Genomic DNA, 17554 nt, shown 5'->3' with positions numbered 1-17554 from the left:
CGCTATTAGAAGGGCAGAAGGAGAGATTTGATGCGGGCAGAGAGGTTGGTTTGGTAGAAGGCTACAAGCAGGGATTGGAAGAAGGCAAAGCTGGTCGAATCACCTTGGAAGAACATCGTCAAGCTATGACCAGCTCGCATGTACCCACTGTTCGCGATTTTTTGAAGTCTGACACATTCAAGACTGCTGTAGAGATCAAGTCTGCTAATTTCTTCACCAAGTGCTACAAAACATGTGAAGCTCAACTTGAGAAACTTGGTGGCTTTTCAGAGTCTTTCGACGGAAACCTCCAGCCCTACCCCGATGAACCTACTCTCGAGGATGATGAGTTCGCAGCTCTCCGAGACGAGATAGAACCCGATGCTTGATGTGATTCTTTATATTTTTGTAATGTGGGATTTGATGTGTTTGAACAATTTCTGATGATGATGATATTTTTTGAGCTGTAATTTCGTGTATTGACCCTGAGGGGCACGATTTTTTATGTCGCTCTGTGAATGATGCTTCTTTTGTTAATGAATACACCTTTTTGTAGTTCGCACGTTTGACGACTTCTTTTCTTCTCATTGGTAACAAGCGCATCTTTTTCAGATCGCACTGTATGTTGGATGCCTCTTTTTCAGTTGGCATTTTTAGTGCATCTTTTTCAGATTGCACTGTATGTTGGATGCCTCTTTTTCAGTTGGCATTTTTAGTGCATCTTTTTCAGATCGTACCTTACTGGACGCCTCTTTTTCAGTTGGCGTTTAGGGGTGCGTCTTTTTCAGATCACACCGTATGTTGGATGCCTCTTTTTCAGTTGGCATTTAGGGGTGCGTCTTTTTCAGATTGTACCTTATTGGACGCCTCTTTTTCAGTTGGCGTTTAAGGGTGCATCTTTTTCAGATCGCACATTATTAGACGCTTCTTTTTCAGTTGGCGCTCAAAGGTGCGTCTTTTTCAGATCGCACCGTATTAGACGCCTCTTTTTCAGTTGGCGTTTAGGGGTTTTGATCAAGAAGTCCGATAAAAGATAGTAAACATAAAAATACGCATAATTTTCGAATTGGTATAACATAATAAGAAAATATGAACTTTTTCAGGTTTCGAAAGAGGAATCAGAATTTGTACAAATTGATCAGCTTTTTCGGGCATCAAGGTAAGAACTAGTGACCCATGCTAGCACAAGAAATGCGACGTTTCTAGTCATAGATATGTGATCTCCAAGCAGTTGATGGCCTTTCACAGGCACCTTAGATGCGATCTTCGATCAGTTGATGGCCTTTCACAGGCACCTTAGATACGCGGTCTCCAAGCAGTTGATGGCCTTTCACAGGCACTTTAGATACGCGGTCTCCAAGCAGTTGATGGCCTTTCACAGACTCCTTGAATGCGATCTTCGATCAGTTGATGGCCTTTCACAGGCACCTTAGATGTGATCTCAGTTGATGGCCTTTCAAAGGCACCTTAGATATGCTATCTCCTCGGTCAGGCATAAAACTTTTTCAGATTCTTGATGTTCCATGATCGTGGTAGGTTCTGCCCCTGCATGTCCTGCAACCTGTACGTACCCTATTTCCTGATTTCTATTACCTTGTACGGGCCCTCCCAAGGGGGGTCCAACTTACCAACATGCTTTGAGGCTTCGACCTTTTTCAGAACGAGATGTCCTACTTGTAGTTGTCTTGGTCAAACTCTCCGGTCATGGTTTTTCATCATTAACCCCTTGTGATGTAGGATTCGGACGTATGTTGCATCCCTCATTTTCTCTATCACCGTAAGGTCGAAACCACGCTCGTTCGTGTTGGATTTTGGGTCGTATGCTGATACCAGGAGGCTTCTCTTATCTCTGTAGGTATTATGGCCTCGGTTCCATAAACTAGACAGAAGGGGGTCTCACCTGTTGCCGTTCGGGGTGTAGTTCGATAAGCCTATAGAACTCCAAGCAACTCGTTGACCCAAGATCCCTTGCTCTCCAGCCGTGTCTTCGAATGTTGTAGGATCGTTCTGTTCGTTACCTCCGTCTGTTCGCTGGCTTGGGGATTCGCGACCGCTGTGAAGTGTTGTGCGATCTTGAGTTCCTTGCACCATTCAGTTATTTTCTTCCCCTGAAACTGAGTTCCATTGTCAAAAATTAAAATCTTGGTATTCCAAACCTGCAAATGATGTTCTTCCAGATGAAGTTGATGACTTTTCTTTCAGAGATTTTGGCCACTGCCTCCGCTTCAACCCACTTAGAAAAGTACTCGACCGCTAAAATGATGAATTTCTTTTGCGCTTGGGCAACAGGGAAAGGTCCTACTATGTCTATTCCCCACTGGTCGAAAGGACATGCTATTTTGATCGGCTCGATGGGGGTCGCTGGTTGGTGTATCAGGGATGCATATTTCTGACAGCTCTCGCACTTCTTCACCAGGTCACTTGAATTTTTTACTAGCGTTGGCCAGAAATATCCTTGTCGTATAACTTTCTAGGCTAACGATCTCACGCCCAAATGGTTCCCGCAGCTTCCCTCGTGGATTTCACGCATCACGTAATTGGCTCTCTCTTCATCTAGGCACTTCAGGAGGGGTCCATCCGCTATTCGCTTGTATAACTGACCAGATAGCAGGGTGAACCGTGTAGCTCGAAATTTCACTCTCTTTGCTGCCACAGGATTAGGAGGCAAGGTGTCGTCCTCCAGGTACTTGATAATTTCTTCTTTCCATGATCCGTCTTTCGAGACTACTTGCACTTCTCCCTTATTCGAGATGGCTGGTCGTTCTCCACTAAGGCCGTTATTTTGCGATCTTTGATCCCAGACATTGCAGCTCCGAATTTAGATAACGCATCTGCCTTATCGTTTTCTGCCCTTGGCACCTGCAAAACAGAACACTTATCAAAATTGCCCATTAATCTTTTGACAATCTCTCTATAGGATGTCATTGTTTTTTCTCTCGTCTCATAGGTTCCTTCAATTTGTAATGCGACCAGCTGGGAGTCCATAAAATCGTCCAAATCTCTGGCTCCAGCTTCATACACAAGTTTTAACCCACTACTTGACAGATCTGGGAAAGATAGGCGGGCCGCTACTTCGATCTCCACTTCCTTGGGCCCTTGAATCAATATGCCTGCTCCTCCATTATTAGCATTTGATGATCCGTCGACATGTAGCATCCACATGGAACCATGCCCTTCAGTAGCTTGAGGTAATTTAGAATAGCTAGATAGCTCTGTAACAAAATCTGCCAGCATTTGCGCTTTTTGTGCGGTCCTGGGCTGATAGTCAACATCATATTGTCCCAATTCAACAGCCCACTTGATCAACCTCCCAGAAGCCTCAGGTCGTGACATCACGTGTTTCAGAGGATGATTCGTCAGTACCACCACTTTATGCGATTAAAAATAAGGTCGCAACTTTCGAGCTATGACAACTAAGGTGAGTGCTAGTTTCTCCATCTCTGAATACCTTGATTCTGTACCTTCGAGCATCTTGCTGACGTAGTATATCGGATTTTGGCTCCCTCCTTCATCCCGCACTAACACCGAGCTGACCGCGTTCTCTGATACGGGTAAGTACAAAAACAACGTTTCTCCTTCCTTCGGGTTAGCAAGCAAGGGGGGTTTTGTCAGATATTCCTTTAATTCTTGTAGCGCCTTGTCGCATTCTCCACTCCATTCGAAGTTCTTAGATTTTCTCAGGACCTTAAAGAAAGGGAGGCTTCTATCTGCTGATCGTGAAATAAACCTATTCAAGGAGGCAATTTTTCCTGTCAACTTCTGCACGTCTTTGATCGTAGTTAGCGATCGTAAGCTCATGATGGCCTGAATCTTCTCAGGGTTCGCTTCAATCCCTCGTTCACTGACCATGTACCCCAAAAAATTTTTGCCACCTACTCCAAAGGTGCATTTGTCTGGGTTCAGCTTCATCCCGTACGATCTCATTATGTTGAATGCTTGTTCGAGATGCTTGAGATGATCTTGCGACCTCTTGCTCTTGACTAGCATATCATCGACATAAACTTCCATGGTTTTACCCAGCAAATCGCCGAACATTCTGTTCACCAGCCGCTGGTAGGTCTCACCTACATTCTTCAGGCTGAAAGGCATCATGTTATAACAATAAATCCCCTTGTCAGTAATGAACGAGGTCTTATCTCTGTCTTCTTTGGCCATGTAAATCTGATGATATCCCTGATAGGCGTCCATCATTGAGAACATTTCGAACCGGGCTATTGAATCCACCATGACATCAATCCTAGGCAATGGGTACGTGTCCTTCGGGCCTTTATTCAGATCTGTAAAGTCCACACACATGCGCCATTTCCTCAAGGATTTGGGAATGAGCACTACATTAGAAAGTCAATCAGTGTATTGAACTTCAGACACGTTCCCGACTTTGAGTAACTTATCCACTTCCTGCCTGATGATCTCGTTTTTGTCGTTCCCAAACGACCTCTTCTTCTGCTGCACCGGTCGGGCTACAGGATCCACGTTCAATCTATGCACAATCACTTCTGGGTTGATACCCGTAAAATCTGATGGGCTCCATGCAAACCTGTCCACGTTTTTCCTCAAAAATTCGATCATGGCCATCTCCACATCCTCCATGTTCGCTCCTATCCTGGTGGTCTTTCCTTGTTCACTTGGTACGAGCTCCATAGTCTTGTAATCGTCACTGGGTTTCATGTGCTCAACTTCGTATGGTCGAGCTTTCTTGTGGTCGCTAGCTACTTCTCCTATCCCGTTTTCTGCAGGGAATTTCATCTTCATGTGATAGGTGGAGATGACTGCTCTGAACAAATTTAAGCCTGGTCTGCCCAAAGTCACATTATACGCGAACGGGGTATCCACCACCAAAAATTTCACCATCAAAGTTTTTCGCTTAGGCTCTTCACCCATGGATACTGGCAGCTTGATCATGCCTACCGATGCCATTTCGCTTCCACCGAATCCTACCAAAGGAGTCTTTACCGGCTCGAGGCGGGCATTTTCTAACCCCATCTTGTCGACGACATTCTTGAATATGATATCGGCCGAGCTCCCACTATCGATCATCACTTTATGAACAGTGAAATTTGCAATGTCTAGCTTGACGACCATCGGGTCGTTCATCGTTCCAATGTCCCTTGGTTTATTAGAACTATCAAAAGAAATAGCCTCTTCCTCCTCAACTTTCAGCACAAATTCTCTCCCTCTACTCGATCCTAGCGTTCTGGCACACCTTTTCCTGGTTCTATTCGAATCTCCAGCACTAGAACCTCCCGAAATTGTTTATATCACCCATTTTGTCGGCGCATTGCTCTGCTAGTTGGGCCCTTGTCTGCTCTGGAGGGGCCAGGGTTTCGATCCCGGCTTCTCGACCTGCTCCTCCTGATTTCATCTTTATTGATCTTATAACTGGCAGGGATCTGATCGCGAAAATACCCTTATGTCACCAGCCTTTCTATCTCATCCTTCAGTTGAAAGCATTCCTCCGTGTTGTATCCCCTCTCACGATGAAATCTTCAATACTTGTTAGAAAATTTCTTGGAGGGGGTATACCTGGTGTGCCTTAGCTACTTCAGCACATCTACATTTTCAACCATCATCAAGGCCTTTTCACCCGACATGGGCAACGGAGTGTAGTTGTGGTACTTAGGCTGGTACTTCGGCTCTTTGGACCTATCATTCTTGGTCCTGTTTCCGCCATCTTCTCTAACATATCGCGGTTGTCTCCACGCCTGTTCGCGCTCTCTACGCTCTGAATCCTTCATAGCATTCATCTCTTCCTCGTCTATATATTTCTGAGCTAAAGCCATCAACTGCTCCACATCACTTGGGGGATCGCGTGCGAGCACTGATGTAAATGGACCTTTCTTCAGACCGTGTATCAGAACGCTCACGATCATGTCGATTATCAGCTCCTAAACTTCCAACATTTCATTATTGAAACTTCCCATAAAGTTCTTTAGGGTCTCGTCCTCTCTTTGACGGATGTTGAACAGGTGGGTTGCTGACCTCTTCTGTTTTTTCTTGTCGTAAAATGGAAATAGAATTTCTGCACGAGCTGTTCATACGACTCAATTTGTTTGCCCATGTTCAAATTTTTTAAAAAAAAATATATATTCTTGTGCCTTCCCTGAAAGAGTGGTTGTGAATAACTTTGCCATGATGGGACCTGGCTGCCCGGACAAGTTCATCACCATTTCGAATGTCGTAACGTGCTCACGCGGATCTTTGGTTCCGTCATACCTCTGTAGATCGGGTACTCTAAATCCTGGTTCGACCACCTGGACCAATATATCAAATCTGAATGGGGAATTCTTGTTATGGGAAACTATCTCTCCTCGTTTCTTTAGTTCATCAATCTGTCTGTTCAGGAACTCTATCTGTCTTCCCATGCTTTCCACCTCTGCTCGCAATATCACGGGTTCCCTCTTCTTTGCTCGGGCATAACTACTGGAACCGGCCTCTGACGTCGTCGGTCTCCCACTCTGGTGCTCTGGCTCATCAGGCTCCCTAAACTCTCCATGAGGCTCTGTGTTCTCAAACAATTGCCTCCTGGCAGTTTCTTTGACCAACAGGGTCGCAGTTCTTCTTTCATATTCTACAATAGCTTTTCGACTTACTTCTTCGATCATCCTTTTCAAGTCATCCTTTGTTATATGGACCATGGATCCTCCTCTTCTCGGTGTCTCTTCCTCTCCGGCGTTTCTCCTCGACGAACCTTCCATAACGAACGGTGATTCTCAGGTATTCCTATAGACAGCGCCAACTGAGCTTACATGAATTCAGCGATGTCGATATGCGATCCCATCACCTATTGCTAACTCCTCCAAGACCAAGTATTGGGTCCCTGAGAATAAAACAAGAACAATGAGCTCGTCGGGCACGTACCCGACAATGACCCTCCGACACTCAAGTTAGGTTGATCGAGAGAAAAGTTTGCGATCATAAAGTTTGATCTCAAAGAAAGTGTAACAGTTACCTCTAACTATGGCGTCTGGGTCTATTTATAGAGCACAGCTGGATACTGTTGATTGAGCCACGTGGCCTTATCCTGCTGGCTAGCATCCGTGATCGGACGGCTACTGTTGTCCGGGTCTTCAAAGGCGGGGCTGGATCCGGGCCGGGTCCTTTCCGACCCATCCGACAGAAGAAGCACGGATCTGTAGTGAAAAGACGATAATACCCTTAATGAAGGGTATTTTTAGCATTTTCCAGCATATTTTACTAGATACCCATCACGTACAGTAGTCTGCGAAGTGCCACGGCCTCTTGATCTTCGGCGATTTTCTTCCATCTCCAATCCTCTACCTCTAACCCCAACTACCATGACAGATTACAGAAAATATATCAGCCAAAAAGACATTAGAAACAACAAAAATAGCTTAACCCACCAATTTTCCCACCGCGAAAAACGAAATTTCAAGATAAAAGAACAAGGAAAATGAGAAATTAACCTTATGTTAGAATGAGCTCAGGTAGTGAAACAGCGGCTTCCAACGGTGGGATTGTGCCGACTCTCGATGAATCTGGACCTCCGGAATCCCGAATGCAACAGAGGAGCTTCAGCGATGATAGATGGCAGAGAAACATGGCGGTTGCACAGAATTCATAAGCCAACGCTGGTGAGTGAAGCCCACATCTACGCTGAAGCTGATTTCCTGGGGGTTGCTACTTGTGATGACGCAGGGGTTAGCTCAGCGGGTCAGACCCGTACCATAGATTGGTGGAGACGGGTCAAGTCATGTACGAAAATCAAATGGGCTCAATATGAATTCCAAGCACTATGATCGTTTTTATTTTTAGCCCATTTCTAAAAAGGGTCGAAACAACCCAAATGTTTGGATTTAATTTGGAAAATTGTAATCTTCATAAATGTGTAAAATTATAGTACAATAACGCTCTCATCTAGGCACTATCCTCAATAGGCCAAGGAATACACCATTGTGTGTATAATGCGCGTGTACACACAAAACTAGCTAACTCAATGCTAATTATTCGGTGTCGAATATCCTCTATAATTAACCTAGCCAATGTAGAAGGCAGTCTTTCCTCATGCTCGAATCTTCTCATATTCCGCTTCTTCCATATATGATAAACGAACAAGCCAAGTAATGCACGGTAGGCGACATTGATGATGTGCTTCCCTCTCCAATTTTTCGTCCCCCAATCAATATCCCTTGCCCAATCCCTATTCAGCCAAGGGAACTGGGTAAACTGTCTGATAGAGCTAATGCCATGTCTGCTATATCTGCATAGGAAGAATTTGACTCATCTTGACTGTGTGTGCTTTTATTATTTTTGGGTCATTCACTCTATTTTTGTCTTATTTTCTTTTGTCTCCAACAAATCCAGCCAAATGTTCAAATTCTCACGCCTGTGACGGCCGCCATCCAAGAACGGATTTGCGGTCTATGAAAGTTGCGACCTACCCAAAATCAATAGATTGTTGAGATGGCGCCCCCGAGCTCGCGCCCCCATCGTGAGCTGACCTTTGATTTCTTCTGGGTCCCCTTTGATTTCTTTGGAACTGCACAAAATTTTGCTGCTTCAACAGACTCTGCCCATGGTTGTTCTTGAATAAGCTTCAATTCAAGAACTTGCGTTTCTCTTTTGAAGAATAGAGAAAGAGGTCATTGATTTCTAGGATGGGGGATAAGCCTCAATCATTGGATGTTGTGTTGAAAGAGACTGTGGATTTGGTAATGAATCTTGATCTGACTTGAAATATGCGACCTCAATCAACGATCTTAATCTTGACGTGTAATTTCTCCAGATTTGTGATGGGTCTTGAGGAATAAAACACGTATGTCAGGCTTGTTGGGATCGTCCCGACGAAGACCCTCCGACGCTCAAGTTAATTTTTGGGTCGAGGTAGAAATATGCAATTAGAAGTTAAATAGCCAGAGCAGTAAATGCCAATTGCGTCGAGTGAATCAGATCTGAAGTATTTTTAGGGTCCAATTTGCCTCTGTAGATTATTCCACGTGTCTTCATCAGGGTTTCTCCCAACTTTAATCGTGCAACACACAATCCTCGATATTTACGGGTCCAAACGCGGGACAGGTCCAGGCGACTCGACCAGCGACCTCACGCGCGGATCCTACTTTAATGTCCATTTTGCCCTTAATGAAGGATTTTTTTTGTCTTTTTAAATGGTAAACCCCCATCATAACTCCCCCACTTCTTCTAAGTGTAATTATTTACCTTGGAAGAAGTTAATCACTCATACCTTTCCATTCCAACCATCGCTTTCATCTACGTGCTGCCACGTGTCACCATCTGAGTGGCTTTTCCCTGGCGCGCTCCTCCATACTTCAACCTATATATATACCCCTCATTTTAAAATTTTTTTACCGAATCATTCATTTGCTAATATCGTTGTCTGCCTTCCTTCGACCTCGACCTCCATCTTAAGGTACAATATTTTCCTCTAGCTCTTCTAATTCCAATTCTAATTCATCTTCTTCTGCAATCTCTCCCCGACTAAGTGGGGCGACCCCAATGCTTGCTAAGGATCCATTTAGGATTAGGTCTAAGTTTAGGCGTCACGTAGATGAGTCTGATCGAGAGAAAGTTCCTACTCATGTAAGGTACCAGTTAATGTTAGATCTTACTGTAAAACTGCAAATTCATCGTATTAAATAGAAGTATTTTATTCCTAATAACGATGAGATTCTCATCCCATGGTCGTTTGATCGCATGCACCATCCTCCTAAGGGGTTTTGCCTCTTCCCTCATTCATTTTGAAGTCGGTCTATGTCTTCCCTTAGCTCCATCTGTATCCCAAATTCTTCGGGGCATGAATCTCTTCCCTATGCAATCATCCCCTAATTCCATCAGCCACATCGTTCTTTTTATTATAATAATGCGGGTTCATTGCTTCGAATCTAATTTTGACAATTTTTTGGTCTCTATATTTTTTCACCACCTAGAAAAGATCAGGTGATAGGGGCTTTTTCTACTTATCAGCTCGGAAAGACTACAGTTCTTAGAAACTCCAATGTTGGTACTTGGATGGAGAAATTCATTTTTGTGCGACCTCCAACTGGTTGCGAGTGGCCCTTCCAGTGTGATTGGAGTGTGGACAAGCCTGAGCTTGTTATTGAGGGAGGGGGGCTAGAAGAAGATCAAATAAATAGGCTCACTTCATATCAGTGTAACCCGAAGAAACTTTTGGTAGAAGAAGTCTTTTAGCTCGCGAATCTCTCTCCAACACCCCTCCGCGTTAGGGGTTCATTAGGTGAACTTTATACTTTTATGTGTTTCTATTCTTGCATTGAAGATTCTCCTCCTAACCTTTTGCGTTTCCAGACAACGTAGTCATTCAAGCGCGGATCGCTCAACATCTCAGGGCTATCCAAGGTGGAGTACCTTCAAGCCGAATGCGTCTCCAACCCTGGACGTTGAGGTTCCTCCTAGTGACATCATTCCAATCACGGTCGCGAGTGGGGATACCCGCCCCAACAATCACAGTAAACCAGTCGCGAGGAACCCATCTCCAAGCATTGATATCGTGGGCTCCAAAGACAACTCTCCTGTGGGTGGCGATGCGACCGAAGGACCAAGCGGTTAAAAAAGAAAGCGAAAGCACATAAGGCATAGCAAGAGCCCTTCGAGGTCTAGTAAACACAACAAATCGCGATCTGCCAAGCGACTAGAGGAGGAGCCGGCAGCCGGACGAGTTGAGGAAGAGAAAAATTTGTGCTCGTTAAAGAGACCCAGTGGTGGAAAGGGGCTCGCAAGGAGTTGCGAAATGAGAACCACATAACTGCTGAACTGGATGGGGAAAAACTTGTTCCCAATTGGAAGGTCTCAGATCGCAGCTTGGTGTTGCATACTCAAGGCGCCCTTCTCAATACTCCTCACACTCGCCTTGAGGAACATTATACACATTCACTCATGCAGGTAATCATCTACTTCTCTACACGAACTTGCTATGATTTTCCTTTGGTGCTAACTCCTTTTATATCAGGCCGCTGCCTTTTGTCGTGGTCTCTCCCTCAAGTGTACTGGCTTCCGTAGGAAACAAATCCTCTCGGATCACAAGCTCAAGGAGCTAAGGAAGAAAATCTATAAAGCCTCTATTCATGAAAAAGACCTTGAAAGCCCGAGTCAAAGAATTGGAAGACCAGTTATCCCAATCAGCTTCTGTGATCGCTAAAACGCGTGAGCAAGCTTTGGCAAAGGGAGAGAGATCGATTTTTCTGTAGGACAAGCAGCCGGCAGAATTGAAGGCATGATAACCAGTCACGAAGAGTATCTTCAGTCTGAAGAGTATGCTGCTCGAGTTCGCGAGGTCAGACTTCAGGGAGCTTGCGACTTTCCCAAAGCCCCAGCTTTCTAGGTCGCAGTAGAGATCAAAGCAGTCAATTTTCTAAATGAATGCTTTGAGAAGTGCAGGGCTCAAGTAAAGAAGCTGGATGGGTTCATGGATGGCTTCGACCAGAATAAAGTCGACCCATCTCTAGATGCCAACCTCGAACCCTACCCAGAGGAGGAAGCCCCAGATGCTCCTAATGATGAGTTCGCAACCCTGATAGAAGACATAGAAAACATAGGTTAACTTTGTTCAAACTTCTAACTTTTTGACTTTTTTTTCTGTATCTTGTTAGGGAGATCGAACAGCCCTCTTGTTAAGTACTTTTTGCTAAGTAGATGGTTTTGCGATCTCTTGATTGCAATTTCGAGCTATATGGACTTTTGGTCATGTATAGGATCTCCTTTAACTGAATTGATTGATGAAATTTATGTGATTGTTCTTTTAGTATTCCCTCCTCTTACACTTTGAGACCCCTAGGCTCTTCACTGGCCTTTTTGCAAACTTTAATCGTTTTCAAATCGCATGGTCTTTCACAAACCTAGCGATCTTCTCCAGATCCCGCGATCTTTCATAGATCATAGATCTAACAATTTTTTTCAGATCCAAATCTTCTCAAGATCACGGATCTAGTGATCTTTCATGGATCTAACGATCTTTTCCAGATCTAATGATTTCTCCAAATTCCGTGGCCTTTCATAGATCACTGATCTAGTGATCTTTCACTAATCTAGCGATCTTTCACAGATCAACATATAAGATTTTACAAGTAATTAGAAATCAACGATCCAAATTAATACAGGTGCCATTTTCAGGCTCAAAACAAACGATCTTTTTCAGATCTCAAAATACAAGGCCTTTTTCAGGCTCATTTACAAGCTCCAAAAAAATAAATGATTTTTTCAGATCCATTTACATACACTGGCCTTTTTCAGGCTAAAAAATTATTTATCAGCCTTTTTCAAGCATTAACGACTGGGTCATCAAAGCATAGAACTTCTTCAAATTGAGAATGTTCTAAGGTCGAGGTAAGTTTTGTCCTTGTAGATCCTAAAGTCGATAAGTTCCTTTCTTCTTAATCTCGATCACCTAGAAAGGTCCTTCCCATCCGGGATCTAGCTTCACAACATGCTTGGACACTTCTACCTTCTTCAGCACTAGGTCGCCCACTTGTAGTTGCCTGGATTTTACCCTTTGATTGTAGCTTTTCATCGTCATGCCTTTATAGTCGAGTATTCTTGCATAGACTACATCTCTTTTCTCTTCCACCATCATGAGATCGAAAGCTCGCTTTTCTCCGTTTGTCTTTGGGTCGTAAGTCATCACTCAGTAGGATTCCTTTCCTATATCTGCAGGAATAATAGCTTCAAAACTATAAACTAAACAAAAAGGAGTTTCATCTGTCGTTATTAGAGAGGTCGTTCGGTATGCCCAAAGTACCGCGAGCAGTTCTTCGACCCACGATCCTTTTGACTCTATCCTTGTTTTCAAGTGCTGTAAAATGGTTCTGTTCGTGACTTTTGTTTGCCCATTTACTTACGGGTTTCCTACATATGTGAAATTTGTTGAATATTCAGCTCTTTGCACCAAGTCACGATCTGTTTTCTTTGGAACTGTATGTCATTATTCAATATTATCACACTTGGGATCCCAAACCGATAGATGATGTTTTTTCAGATAAAATTGATCACTTCCCTCTTCGATATCCTCACGACCGCTTCTGCTTCAACCCACTTCGAAAAGTATTCGACCGCAATAATTATAAATTTCTTTGGAGCTTGTGCCGACGAAAATGGTCCTAGGATGTCTATTCCTCACTGATCGAAAGGACATGGGATGTTGACAGAGTTCATCGGGATCGCGGGTGAATGTATCAGGGTGGCGTACCTTTGGCAGCTCCCATATTTTCTCACGAACTCTTTAGCATCCTCCGCCATAGTCGGCAAAAAATACCCCTACCTTGCGACCTTTTAAGCTAGCGACCTCCCTCCCGAATGATTTTCACAGTGGCCTTCGTGAACTTCTCTCATCACGTACTTAGCCCTCTCGTTATCCAAGCATTTTAGCAAAGGACCATCCATCTTTTTTTTTGTACAGTTGGCCTTCAACCAAAGTGAAGCCAGCTGCTTTGAACTTTATCCTTTTAGCTTGCACTAGGTCGCTAGGTAGAGTTCCTTCTTTCAGGTAACTTCCACATCCTCTTTGATCTCTGATCGATCCTTGATCATCACGGTGATCTTTCGATCTTTTATTCCTGACATGAAGGCACCAAACTTTGACAATGCATCCGCTCTATCATTCTCACATTTCGGAATCTATTGTACCGCGCATTTGTTGAATCTTGCCATCAATAACTTAGCGTTTTGATGATATTGAACCATAGACTTCTCTTTAGTCTTGTATGCTTCTTCAATTTGCATTCCTACTAATTGAGAGTTAGTATATATTTCAAAATCCCTTGCTCTTGCTTCGTGAGCCAGCTCTAACCCTAATATTAAAGCCTCGTACTCTGCCTCGTTATTAGTAGTAGGGAAGGATAGCCTAGCAGCGACCTCGATCTCCCTTTTGGGTTTTGTATCAGAATACCTGCTCCCCCATTGTTAGCATTAGAAAAGCCATCTACATGCAACATCCAAGTGTTGTGCTCTTGATTCGATTCTTTTGCGAGCTCCATCACAAAATCTGCTAACACTTGTGCTTTTTCTGCTGCCCTAGTGATATTCAATGTCGTACTCCCTCAACTCACAGCCCAGTTCACTAACCTTCCCAATGCTTCTGGTCGAGACATAATGCACTTCAACGGGTTGTTTGTTAACAATATTACCTTATGTTATTGAAAGTAGGATCGCAACTTACGAGCAGTCACAACTAATGCCAGGGTTAATTTTCGATCTCTGCATATCTCTTTTCCGCCCCTTGTAGCATCTTGCTTACATAATATACAGGATTTTTCACCCTTTCACTCTCACGTACTAGCACAGAACTTATTGCGTTATCCGAGACAGCCACGTATGAAAATAACGTCTCATTCTCTCTCGGGTTCGCTAATAGAGGTGGTGATGACAAATACATTTTTAGATCTTGCAAAGCTTTCTCTCACTCCTCAGTCCACTTAAACTCTTTGGTTTTTCTCAAGACTTTAAAGAATGGTAAATTTCGATCAGTAGCTTGAGAAATGAAACGATTGAGAGATGCGATCTTACCCATAAGTTTTTTAACTTCCTTGATCGTTGTGGGTAATCTCAGCTTCATGATTACTTCTATCTTTTTAGGGGTCGCCTCTATCCCTCTCTCGCTAACTATATATCCCAAGAACTTTCCACTTCGAACACCGAATGTGCACTTGGTCGGATTCAGCTTCATGCCGTAGGTCCTCATTATTTTGAATGCTTGCTCTAGGTGCATCAGGTGATCATACGAGATTCGACTCTTGAAGAGCATATCATCTACATATACTTATATGGATTTTCTGATCTGCTCTTTCAATATTTTATTCACCAACCTTTGATAGGCGGCACCTGTATTTTTCAAGCCAAAAGGCATCACGTTATAACAATAAATGCCATCATCAATTGTGAAAGAGGCCTTATCTATATCCTCCTCTACCATGAAAATTTGATGATACCCTTGGTACGCATCTATCATCGAGAAGAACTCATATCCAGCAGTAGAATCTATGAGCAAATCAATTCGAGGCAACGAATATGGATCCTTAGGGCAAGCTTTATTCAAATCAGTGAAATCCGTTCACATTCGCCACTTTCCAAAAGCCTTTGGGACGACCACCACGTTTGATAGCCAATTCGTGTATTTTACCTTTGATACATATCCCGTTTCTAACAATTTGGTGATCTCTTCCTTAATAATACAATTTCTTTCTGCACCAAAACGACCTCTTTTTTTGCTTCATAGGTCGCACCATCGGATCAACATTCAACCTATGTACTACCAAGGGGTGGGCGTCGGGTTGGGTTGTTCAGGTTATTCGGGTCGGGTACCCGACACATCGGATTTGGGAAAAATGAACCCGAACCCGAACCCGAACCCGACTAAGTAGGATACCCAACCAATCGGGTACCTGACGGGTTCGGGTTTTTAGCTTCAAAATATGTAGAAGGTCAATTTTTCAAAATGAAAGTAATTCACTCCATGTAAATCTAAAATATAACTTATGGACACAAAAAAAAAAAAGAGTTCAATCACATCCATAAATTATCATAGGTTTTTGTAAATCATTTCAGTAACAACAATAAAGCCAAGGCCTCCTAAATCCTAATGCCTACAGACTGAAAAAGCAACCAGCTCATATCACATTTTTATCCTCGAGTCCTCGACCTGTCAAGCATTAACAATACAAAGTGGAAGAACTATTAGAGAAAGTCAAACAGATTAAAAATGTAATATTACACAATGAGGTTCTACCGTTCTAATACCTTGTCAAAAATTTACAAGTAGCAGTTAGCACCATTAAATGTCGATAAATTGCCGAATCAACCCCCAACTTAGTCAACTCTACAACAAAATAGAAAGTCACTACCCTCTTTTTTCTTTTTTTAGAATCACCTAAAAGATTTTCCTCCTCATCCTCTCCCTCCAAATCTTTATCAATATTATCATCTATATAATGCTCAAAATTCTCAAGATGATCACCACTAACCTGATTTTTCAATCCATGCATGTTTACAGTTTGGGCATTCGGTGATGAGTTAGACTGAGATTGAGAATGACTTCGAATTTCATCCATTGAGAAACCAATGTTTCCAATCTGCAAAGTATAAGAACAAAAAGAATAAAAAAAGTAAAGCTCTGTCCAATAGTGAAAATTATGATCAGCCATTCTATTGAACCGTGCTGTTGAGGAGTACAATGCATGACTTCTGATCTAAACATATCATTCACAAGGAACTTAATAGAAAAAGGTTATCTATCCAAAGGAACATACTAATTCACAACATCTATCACCATTCATAACAGTGGAAAAATGTCATCATTCTTGTCCTCATCCAAGTCAAAATGCTTTAGACAATGCTCTGTTTCCTCAAATTGTGGATTTATCTAACACTCTTGCCAAACCCTTATGAAATGATTACCACCCACAAATGTATAATTTCCCCTCAACCCCATGGGAATACTAATAGCATCTCTTGTTTATAAAGGTTGTGGCAGCTTCATTCCGCACCACTCCTTGCTGATGGCAAGAGGTTTGAGAAAAAAATTAGTTTTGAGCAAGAAATCTTGAAGCTGTTTTCAACTCAGAGGAATTCTTAATTTAAATGGCCAAAAGAGTTCTAATAGTTCACTGTGTTTCATGCTAAAGTATTTCATGCTACACGTATTTGGCTAATAGGTATACATAGAGTAAATTTTACATTGATCTTTAGCTAGTATTTCATGTTGCACGTATTTCTTCATTCTCAAATAGAGCATTTCAAGCGTAATCAACAAACACTTCAATTTGGCATTTCAACAAACACTTAACATGCATAGAAAGATAGAAATGTACCTTCAAAATCAAAATGCAAAACAAACCCAACAACTAACCAAAAATCTAATCTAATTTTACAAAAGAATGCATCACCATTAGGTCCATTACATGATTAGAACTCCATTATTAAAAATTACCTGGCAAAATAGCGATGGCGAACTCTATCGGCGAAGAAGGAGAAGTCGCGGTGGTAGGTCGGTGGTACCGTGGCAGGCTTCTGGTGTTCTGATCGTCGGCGGCAGCAGCAACGAAGAATAGGCTTGGCGCCGGCGGCAACGGTTGGACCGTTGGAGGAAGAAGATTGTTGGGAAGAAAGAAGAGAAAGAAGTCTAAACCCATCTGAAGACTCTGAACCCTCCCCTGCCCTTATTTCCTTTATCCCGATCGGGTTCCTCGGGTAGGCTTCTATAGCCCGAGCCCGAACCCGAACCCGACTACTCTTAGTTGGATTACGGGTTAATCCGAATCCGTACAAAAACCTGATAAAATCGATCTGAATCATTGGTATTTGATCAGGTCGGGTCGGGACCCGATTAACCCGACCCGTTCGCCCACCCCTAGTACTACCACCTCCAGATCTATACCTCTAAAATCAGACGAACTCCAAGCGAACATATCCACATTACTTCTCAATAATGCTATCATCAAAGTTTTTAACTACTCGCTCATGTGCGACCCTATCTTGGTCGTTTTGGTTGAATCCCCTTGTACTAGCTCTATCTCTTTGTGGTCCTCAACAGGCTCTATTCTCTCAAGAATACTCATCTTCTGCCCTTTGATCTCGACCTCTTCCTCCGACTTCC

The 17554-nt window shown here is 43.0% G+C and overlaps 2 protein-coding genes across 2 annotated transcripts; both read right to left on the bottom strand.

Annotated features, from left to right (window-relative positions):
* Positions 1-2703: 2703 nt before the first annotated feature.
* LOC148785055 (uncharacterized) lies at positions 2704-3312 on the bottom strand. Its single transcript, XM_088875212.1, has one exon. It carries the CDS (start codon positions 3310-3312, stop codon positions 2704-2706), a length of 609 nt encoding a protein of 202 aa, XP_088731338.1.
* A 1008-nt stretch (positions 3313-4320) lies between these two features.
* On the bottom strand, positions 4321-5073 carry LOC105173757 (uncharacterized). The gene has a single exon (XM_011095640.1). The coding sequence runs from the start codon at positions 5071-5073 to the stop codon at positions 4321-4323; it is 753 nt and encodes a 250-aa protein (XP_011093942.1).
* Between the last annotated feature and the right edge of the window lie 12481 nt (positions 5074-17554).

The sequence above is a fragment of the Sesamum indicum genome, linkage group LG11 (genome assembly GCF_026168435.1).
Source record: "Sesamum indicum cultivar Baizhima isolate 11 linkage group LG11, ASM2616843v1, whole genome shotgun sequence".
Lineage (NCBI taxonomy): Eukaryota > Viridiplantae > Streptophyta > Magnoliopsida > Lamiales > Pedaliaceae > Sesamum > Sesamum indicum.
The sequence above is the reverse complement of the archived record's forward strand: the minus strand, read 5'-3'. Positions and strand labels throughout refer to the sequence as shown.

What these genes read in the sequence shown, in the direction of transcription:
- LOC148785055 (XM_088875212.1), bottom strand. Translation starts at nt 3,312, where the DNA reads ATGTCACGACCTGAGGCTTCTGGGAGGTTGATCAAGTGGGCTGTTGAA.
- LOC105173757 (XM_011095640.1), bottom strand. Translation starts at nt 5,073, where the DNA reads ATGAACGACCCGATGGTCGTCAAGCTAGACATTGCAAATTTCACTGTT.